At 35.8% G+C, this 10228-nt stretch overlaps 1 protein-coding gene across 1 annotated transcript; it reads right to left on the reverse strand.

Moving 5' to 3' along the window:
* Window positions 1-843: 843 nt before the first annotated feature.
* On the reverse strand, window positions 844-3669 carry LOC116267138 (uncharacterized). Its single transcript, XM_031648722.2, has 3 exons — window positions 3482-3669; window positions 1856-2188; window positions 844-1184 (listed from the first exon to the last, which is right to left on the reverse strand). Exons 1-3 carry the CDS (start codon window positions 3555-3557, stop codon window positions 1036-1038), a joined length of 558 nt encoding a protein of 185 aa, XP_031504582.1. The 5' UTR covers window positions 3558-3669; the 3' UTR covers window positions 844-1035.
* Window positions 3670-10228: the final 6559 nt, after the last annotated feature.

Here is a 10228-nt window from a genome sequence, read left to right on the forward strand (position 1 = left end):
TAACACATGTTTGAGATCACCAGTTGAGATATACGCTGTTTAAGTTACAGATTAACATTGATTTAAGATCAACCTCAGATTTGATTAACACAGATTTAAAATCCATAAATTTGATGTGGCATGCTTTTGCTGATAAAAAGAACTACAACAAATTCCACGATTAATCAAACCAAGGATCTATCAAACAAATGTTCTTATCTAGACTGAAAATGCTTACTTTCTCTTTTTGCATTGAAAAAATTGTCAGATTCACGATTCTCAAATCATAAGGATTTTAGGTCAAGGGCAATGAGACCCCCCCTAAGTGTTCCTACTGTTGGGTTTTCATTTTTCTTAGTTTTTTTCCAAATCTTGGAATGATACAATAACTCTTCCACCATTTCTTCATCCATGGACATTTTAAAAAAGGCAAAGGCACCTTCCTTTTCTCTCTCATACTGTGCTTTGGTGGTTCATTGGCAGAATTAATTGCATATTTTGTCACTCATTTAATAGCAAACTTTCTGGAAGATAACAGATAAAAGCTTTATTGATGCAAGAGCGGAGCAACAAGATCTTTTGGATTTTTATTTATTATTCTTGTTGTTTGGATCTAGACCCTTAGATCCATTTTTTCCCTATTTAAGGGTGCTTAAGCTTTATTTAATCCGTTTTTTTGAGTTAATGAAAAACCCTAATGGTTATTTTGCATTCTGTTTCCATTTTTTTTGTTTCCTTTTGCATTTGTTTCGTTTAACCCTAGATTAGTTAGATGTTGATTGTGGATTAGAGGAGGAGTTTTCTTTTCCATTGTATCAACTTGGTATCAGAGCCTTAGTTCATCTTCTTAGATAGATCACATAGTGAACAGAACGACAATATGGTATTTAATTTGCTTCACGTCAATGGTACACAGTGTGCACAGAAGAACGATATACGCTTAAGCCTAAACAGTTATTCTGAAACAACAAGCCGCAATGAGCCCTAATGGGGCATACATATATAACAAACTAATTATTTGCCAACATATATATAAAATGAAGACCACCATATATACTAAAATGGTGCAGGCGCGGATGCAACTGGTGCTGCAGACGCTGGTGCAGGTGCGCCATCTCCAATGGAACCTGATTTGAATGTTGCCTCGGCCATTGCGCGTCGTGGATTGGATTTTAAGGCATCGCACAAGTTGGGAAGGAAAACACCTGCACGCGAAATTCATGCATATATACATAAGAAAGCTCATTCCTGGCAGAGTATATTAATAACCGAATGCACCTTCATTCCACTCGTGCTTTCCGAGTCGCATGTGCTATATGTTGGCAGCCCTGTTGTGTTCCCAAATTGCAATTGTACGCAAGTTTTCCATGGAACAAGGTGAGGCCGTGTTTGCAAGCAAACATCGGCCGAAAAATGGGCTGAATGCTCGCGGAGAGCACCTTCACTTTATCATCAATCAATATTATACGCACCGTCCGGTGCACATAATATTGTGCCCTATCTTGCATGAGGACCATATTATTCCTATTTATAATAAAAGGAGATTTTTTTTTTTGTATAAGGACAAAAAAATATAACAAAAAAGTTAAAAGTCTAAAATGATTTTTTTCGAAAACCCCAAATCCCACCATTTTTTCTGGGGTGTATATATATGTTGTGCTGTGCATGCAACTCACTATCTATAGGGCAGGAAGCTAATGGAATCACATTAATCGTATGGGATTCCCCAGTCTGGTGCTCAAAAGGGGAAAAATGCCCCTATTTAATCCCACGATGTAAATAAATAAATGCATGAACATCACCTGGAATTTATATGAACTTCTCATGATTTGGCAAAAAAATTATGGTGTATATATATATAGCCTAAGTTAATTACCTTCTGCTAAAGCAAGGTTGAAGTAGAGATCCACTATTTTAGGGCAACCCTTGTAGCAAGGAGGAGAGCAGAGCTTGTCCATGAAATGAAGATCCAAAAGGGGGTCGGAGGAGATGCCGGCCCAGCTCCGGTCCACCCCACACGCCTGGACGCACTCGTCGGTCTCTATCCACCCGCCGGCCTCATGCAGCTTATCGGCCCTCACTTGCGACGTCACGCACTGATAATTCACCTCTCCCCTTTGCACGTACTTCTCCAACACGCACCGCATGCCCGACGACGATATTGCGAACGCGCAGATGTCCGTCGGCAGTTTCTCACACACGATCTCACCTGCTCGATCGTGAATGAAAAAGAGTGGAGTGCAATTAGATAGCTCTTTTTTTCATAATTTATTAGATTTAAGGATGTTAAGGGATCAGATACATCCTTCATAGTTTTTGTTTTTCCGGATTTTTACATTCATATCCTAATTCAAATCTAAATTTTGAACTGAATTTGACCTATTTTTGAAATGTAAGACATATATGATATGTATTTAAAAATAAATTTGATCCCAATCCACATTCAAATCTGATCAGATGTCATCTCTTAAGTCCAAATCTGATCTGATTTCTTACTTGGATATTCATCCTTTTATTTCTAATTCTTTTTGGATGATTCAGTCGGATATATGATGTATCGATTATGTTGACATCCCTACTTAGATTGGAGTGAAGTTGTGAAGAAACATCATGATTTTCACAATATATATACCAAAACTTACAAGCATTTATACTTAGGTGTGAATTGGAATCAGTTTGCTAGTTTTGTGGTTGGATGCTTTTTTTTTTCATGTCGCTAAAAACATTACAAAATGTGCATTTTGTGGTTGGATGACTATTTTTTTATATCATTAAAAACCGCTGTAAAAGATGCATTTACGATTGTCATTTGCTTGGCCATAAATTTAGCAACAAAATGTACCTTTTATAATAGTTTTTAGCAGCACAAAATAAATAATAATAATAATCATCCGACCATAACCGACTGATTTCAATTTTTTCAACCGCAAGTTCATGCTTTTAATGTTTGGGCAAACAATAAATAAATTACCGGCCAACCATAAAACGTTAACTAATAGCTAGGCGCTGAAAGAAATCTTTAAAATATGAAGGCAAAAACATTTTTCTCGGCTAAGGGAAATGTGAGTCGTTATAAGAGGTACTTTGTTGTTTTATATTAAAATCAACGTCTTATTGTCATTTTCAACATTTATTTATCATTTGGACTAGTAATACTGTTTGAACTCAAACTCAAAACTGCAGTTTAGATCATGATCTAAATCCAGATCTCGATTTGGATCCAGATCAGCAACCAGATATGTCAACGGTATGAAACTCCCTAGACATTGTACAGCGAGATCGCCAAATCGCGAGCACAAATCCAATTAGATGGAACTCCCTTTGAATGAAATTAACAAGGGATTGTTAGGTCAAGAACTCAACGAATTCTGATCACTTTGGCCAAACTGTAGCGCAGAAAATGATCACGATCGTGATTATTGCGAGACATACGAATTAGAAAGGAAGAGATGTTGCGTTATGAAATTCATCGCCAGCTAATGAATCTGAAAGGCTTCATTACCTGAAACGCATTGAATTGCGGCCACGGAAGCCAAGAACAAGACGAACGCATTGGCGAAACCCTGGAGCTTGGCCATGATCGACGCCTTCGAGCTTCGGGTTTGATGAAGAGGTCGAAGATCAAAGCAGAGAAGGGGTTCTTTTTCTTCGATGCCTTCCCTTCCTGGATTGATGAATTCGTCGCTGGTGGTGGTGTTATTTATACTGGGGATGGACTCAGCGTTAGACTTTTGGGGCAGTTTTGGACTCATTGATTTGAAAATAAATAAGTGGGCCACTTTCATAATAAGAGCCAATCCTTTCTCCGTAATCCCAAAACCAGGCATTACAGTCTGAGCTTTTGCGGATACGGCCTCTCCCTCTTGCACAAACAATTTTGGAACAGATGACCTCTGCTTTCCAATATTGTACTATTAGGTTGTGTTTGATTGCCTTGGATCTTGGATGCGAGGCAGATTTTACAATCTCAGATCTAATATCTAAGATTTTGAAAGCCTTTGTTTGATGCATTCCTTCAGCATTCTCTCTCTCCTCCCCTCTCTACCTTACTTTCAATTTGAAATCCATAGATTTCAGCATTCTTACATATCTGAAATCTGCGAAACATGATAAACCTTAGATTTATTTAGAAAATCTGTTTCGGATCTCAAACTTGAAGCTATCAAACCCAACCTTTTTTTTTTTTACAGTTGATGAGGAAAAAGAGGCCCCTACTAGGAAAATATAAAGAGGAAGCCCTTCCCTGGAGAAAATGACGAAGAAGTATCTAAGGCTTCATTTAAAATTCTTTGGCACATAGTTAACAGTATTTCAACGGGGGATGGAGTTTCCGGCGTGAAGGAGAACGTGAGAAGCATTCAAAGTTTGCGTGTCGTACCCACAGGAATAAGTCAATGAAATAGCGTTGAAGACTTATGTATATTAAAGATAGATGAATCAGAATAACAAGTTTCTCCATCATTCATGAAGTTATATATATATATATATATAATGAATCGGAATAACAAGTTTCTCCATCATTCATGAAGTTATATATATAATATTTTGGCGAGTCTTCAACTCTCAATCCAAGTGCTGCTCGAGTAGAGCACTCACCTCAAGGGCTGGAAGGGCATCAAGGGCTTGTAGAGCACTCAAACCCAATAGTTAGGTTCATCTTCCGGAAGTGCAAGGCTACCAACATTAGGGATGTTGATATATTTGATTTGGATCAGATATATGATTGAACCATTCTAAAAAAAATTATAGATGAAAAAAAAAATTGATTTTCAATTAAGAACTCATATCAGAATTGGATATAAGAAATGACATCAGATTCAAATGTACATAAAGATCTGACCAGATTCAGATTGGAGTTAGTTTTAAATAGATATTTTATATCCAATGTTCTTACATTTTCAAAATCGGTCAGATTCAGTTCAAGAATCGGATTCTGATTCAGATATAAATGTAAAAAATACATTGGAACCAAATTTCGGGTTTGGATATGACCTTCCTTTGTTAATATTTGAATCAGAATTCAAATAGTATGTGAATGTTAAAAAGGTTAATATTTGAATCAGAATTCAAATAGTATGTGAATGTTAAAAAGGTGGATGCAATTAAGGGTATATCTCTGGTTCGAATCTCATATATTAACATCCCTTAGCAATATTGCATTCCTACGATTTTTGTTTTTCTTGAAGGGGTTCTAACGGTCTTCTTTTTTTTTTCAAAATTGTTGAAGCCTTTTTAATTAATATTTTGCATGGCCCGCTATCTTTAAAAATTTTGCGACAGCCAAATTAAAATTTTGAAAATTAAGATGTTACCTACCTTGTATATGTGTGTGTATAATTATGGTGTGACGCATGACATTGGCATCAGGCATTTTGCACAGATCTGATCTTAGATCCGACTGAATTACCAACACTGCATATCTGGAAGGAAAATGACTGAATCTGATAAGTTAATTCGATTGGTTATAGCTTATTTTAAATAATACAAACCGTCGATCTTGATTGCTTATAAAATTCGATTACACATCTACTTACATAATTTTTTTTGCTTAACTAAATAGATTTGGACACCTTGCATCAGTATGTGTTGATTGAATATTTGAAACAACTAGAGAGAAAATGACTGAATTGAATGATGCATGGTCAGTGGGTGGCCGACAATGCTGAATTGCAGAGTTCATGAACCCTGTGTTTATATGTAGAGCATATTGATATTCTTTACAAATTTTACAGGCTTATAAACTATAAAAGTGTTTCCCTGAAAATATCTATATACATTTAAAAATATTTGAAAAATCTATGTGCTTGTGTGTGCGCATATGTTTGTTATATTTATGTAAATCTGTGGATTCTGAAAAATTGGTAGATACGAGACACTTAGGTCTTAATCATATAAGAACTTATTTTGGTTGTTGATCTGTTTCAAATGGATGGTTAAAAGAAAAATAACGAGAAAAAATGGTCAATCAACAGTAAAGGAGTAAAATATCTTGTTTCTTTCCTCTTTTTTTTTTTCAGCTATTCATCTTAAAAGAAAGAACTGTCAAAATGATTCCTGTCTAGCACGTAAGAGTATGGTATTACCAATATTTCTGGATATACATATAATATATATTATATGGTACACCATGTTGTAGAAATGGTCGACGGTTTGTTTGTCATAAAGGTTCAGTTTGGTCATCAGTGACAGACCAATAGTTGGTCGTCGCTATCTTCTTCACTAAGAAAATACTATAACCTTCTCGATTTCTCGGCAAGGTCGTCACTAATATTAGTGTTAGTAATGGTGAGCTATCGCAAGAAATAGCTCGAACCGACGACCATGAACATCACTCTTTTGCGACCCACTATTGAGGGTTTTGTAACTGTTTATTGACAACAAGATCGCCTTTGATGTCCATCAAGTTTTTCTTTTATGGTAAACAACTACAAATGTTCTTGGTGTATGTAATATATATATATATATATATATAGGCCAAAAGGAGTAGAACTGTTTTAAATTCATCAACTTTTATAAATGTAACAAGGTCATTAACTTAGAATTTGCATTTTTACTTCGAATAAAATGATTTTCAATTATTTCATGATATAACTAGCAAACTACTCAAACAATGTATGTTTTTGTTTCCTTGTAGGTTTTTTTTAGCAGTAGGGACACTTCTTGTATCTTTCATAAAATTTGATCAAAGATTGGTCAGATTTATAAGACACTCACAAAATGTCCATACTATCAAACGGCCACTTAAGAGTTATTTGGTAACAAGAACTGTATGTTATTGTTTCATATATCTGTTCTAAAAATTAGAGTAGTTTCATGAAACATCTTCTAAAATGTTTTTTTGAAGCTACACCAATTTTTTAAGTAGATACATATAATAGTAACATATTATTACTGTTCCCAAACGACTCCTTAATGGCTCTGGGATCCATTCAGAAAACAAATTAAGCGCATTTGCTAAGCAGTGGCATTCATGGTTGACATGGTTGGCATCTCTATGAATACGAAGCAGGACTACGTGAATAAACTACAAAAAATTTATGTTCCTGCTTTTACTCCTTTAGTAGTAGATCCATGAATTCCATTCCTTTGAGAATTTGAGAAAATGAACCCACACAAAGGCACACACACGCACGGAGGTAAAATCATTAATCATAAGATCATGCCACTTATGTCTAGTGTCTCCAGGTGTTGCAACCTTCTTTTCATAAATTTAATTATATTGATAAATGCAAAGTGTATGAAAGTACAAGAGCCAAATGAAGTTCACAAAAATCCAATCTGCATATCAATTTTTATGAGAAAAGAAGGTTAAAAATTGCTAATTTATTTGATGGCCTCATGAGACCCGACTCACATTTAATTGATTTTTATGACATCGGTTCCAGTCTAAAAAACTTAGTCGAATTATATACATATGTATAGTTTTAATGGAAGGCGGCTAGGAGGTAGCCTTCCCACCATTTAGAGAATGCTATAATGATGTTGAATTTGTTGAAAACAAACATGCTATTGTTTCAGAGATCGACAAGAAGACTACAAGACAAGATGCAAAGGAGAGATAAATCAGAACGTCTGTTCGGTGTTTTGAACACTGTTGGTTGTCATTACAAGGGTGAACACGAGCCGAGTCAAGCCTGAGTTCACCCTGATCAAGCTCTGCTCGACTAATGAAACCTAGAGCTCGAGAACTCGACAATAGCTCGACATAAGCAGCTCGAGCTTGACTCGACAGTTACATGTGAGCTCGAGCTCGACTCGATTAAGGCTAAACAAACTTGTTTGAATATATGGACTATTACTTTGCCGTAAATCTAACTCGATTCGATTAAGGCTCGACAAACTTGAATGAGCTTTTGTAAAAACTTACATAATCAATTAACGTCAATATACTGGTTTTTTAATTAAAAAAACGAGTCAGATATTTAAAAAATCGCTAAATATCATTTTCAAGCCGAGTCGAAATTTAACAGTTCGAGCTCAGTGAACTTGAACTCAACTTGATTATTTGAGACGCATGAACTCGAGCTCGACTCGTTAAGCAAATGATCGGCTCAAACTAGTGCACAAGTCGAGCTTTAACAACTCATTGTTCACCTCTTGTTGTCAACATCTGTTCTCAAAAGAGAAAAATCTAGAAAATATGTAATGACATTACCAAACATAGTACTTTTAACACGTACAAGAGAAGAGAATTAGTAATAGTTTTCAAATTGGGGAGGTCATGAAAACTTTTTTTTTTCTCTTCTTTTTGGTTCTTTATGTAGCGTGAGTTGTTCTTTCCATTCCTGCAATTCTTGGCTTTCTGAAGCATGCTTCATGACCGGTCTATAACAACCACTAAATTTGGAACTTAAATCCCTTTGAAGTAGACCTTCCTGCCGCCCAATGTGTTACAAGGAGCCCAAGACCACATCTTTAGAAAAGGCCACACACTTTGTAATTGGATTGGATAGAATAGATCCAATGCATATTCTTTGTGCCATGATAAATCAAATTCCTGTTGTGATCCTATTTGATGGGGTGGAATTATGATTCCAGAATTTTAGATTTCTGTTAAGACCTATGTCAAAATGTAATTCTTCAATTCAAGAATTTTAATTTCTGTTTATCAAACATGTCATTTTCAATTCTGGAATCAAAATTTCATATTATCAACCACAAAGAGGAAATAAAATTGAAATATTCATTCGAACTATAATTTGATGTAAAATTTTGCTTATAGAATCAAAATTCAAGGTCATCAAACACCTCCCTCGCTTACTAACACATGCACATATATGATCATATCTGCAGCTTTTATGCGGTTGAGACAAGCATTTAAGTCAAATTGACAATGGCAGAGGCGTGTAAGATTAGATGGTTAAGAGCATAATTATCATGGTATACCTATGCAACAGTGGCTTCATTCAATGATATGCACGGTCATTTAAAAGGGTTAATATTCTCCTCTTCTTTATCCTGAATATTCAAATAAAGGTAGGTTCGTAGTTCAATTCTGTGGGTGTTGTAACTTAAGATGGTAAGACGCGACATACAAGTTGAATGGTGCATCGTTACTATCACTAACACCAATGTAACCTATGACTCCAGATACAAGGGAATAGAGGGCCTTTCGGCCTTGTTTCGAGCAATGGTATGAACCTCTTGCTCACCTGAAATAGTTTGCAAATATCAACAACCTTTTTCCATCATCGTTAATCCATCACAAGCAATGGCAGAGCTCCATGTGTTCTGGTGTCGGCAATTGCTTGCACCGGCCCCATAAAATACTTTCATTTTTTATATTGCTGCCTTTAAATATTTGACTACTTATATATACAATGAAGCAGCCTGACTTAAGGTAGCGTGATTGCAGAAAACACTCGCTTTTCAATGCTCATGACGTGATGAAAAGAAGCATTCAAAGCTTTTGGTAGGCATTAATGCATCAGCCTGCCAATTTAGAAGGGAAGAATTGTCATTTTCAGCACCAATGGACGCGTAATGTTGATTGATATAATAAACTTTAAGTGCAAATTGAAGCCTCATTTTCTGGATTCAAGTGAAATCAATACATAGATTTATTAGAGTAGCATCATCTCTCTTGATCAGCATCATCATGAACAGGGAGGGAGGATATTAGTCTTAACTAGTGAATCAGTGCTTGGATTTATTTGACTCCCATCATCCCCTATGATTAGGGTTGCCATGAAAAGAGAAACAAGAGAATGAGTTAAAAGTGGTAGTTATTACTTTGGACCTCGCCTAGGCTTTATGACACATGAAATGTTATGGCATGCGCATGGTAGTTAATTTCAATGTGTAACAAGTTTCTCCCATCATTCATTATTTTATATATATATATACATATATAGATAGAGAGAGAGAGAGAGAGAGAGAGTCTCAACTCTCAGGCCGAGTTGCTGCTCGAGCAGAGCACTTACCTCAAGTGACCCAAGGGCTAGTCGAGTACACAAACGCAATAGTTGGATTTGAATTAGATGAATACTTTACCATATTCGGCTTTTTTGGATTTGAATTTGGTTGAACAAACTTTTTTATAGCATATTTGATTTCAAAATCTGAATTGATAATCTAAATCTGATTTGTACATTAACTTCAGAATCCAAATCCGATGTTTAAACCGAATCCAAACCATATTATAGAAACTGACACTACACAAAAGATGAGCTTAGACGACACTAGAGCGTCCGACACTGAAAAGGCTGTGTCGGGACTAACCATGTAGTGGAACTTTGGCAACTATGTC

The sequence above is a fragment of the Nymphaea colorata genome, chromosome 13 (assembly GCF_008831285.2).
Source record: "Nymphaea colorata isolate Beijing-Zhang1983 chromosome 13, ASM883128v2, whole genome shotgun sequence".
Taxonomy (NCBI): Eukaryota; Viridiplantae; Streptophyta; class Magnoliopsida; order Nymphaeales; family Nymphaeaceae; genus Nymphaea; species Nymphaea colorata.

What these genes read in the sequence shown, in the direction of transcription:
- LOC116267138 (XM_031648722.2), bottom strand. Translation starts at nt 3,557, where the DNA reads ATGGCCAAGCTCCAGGGTTTCGCCAATGCGTTCGTCTTGTTCTTGGCT. An exon ending in CGCAATTCAATGCGTTTCAG is followed by an intron (nt 2,189 to 3,481) that starts GTAATGAAGCCT and finishes ACGATCGAGCAG; the next exon opens with GTGAGATCGTGTGTGAGAAA. An exon ending in CAACCTTGCTTTAGCAGAAG is followed by an intron (nt 1,185 to 1,855) that starts GTAATTAACTTA and finishes TTTCGCGTGCAG; the next exon opens with GTGTTTTCCTTCCCAACTTG.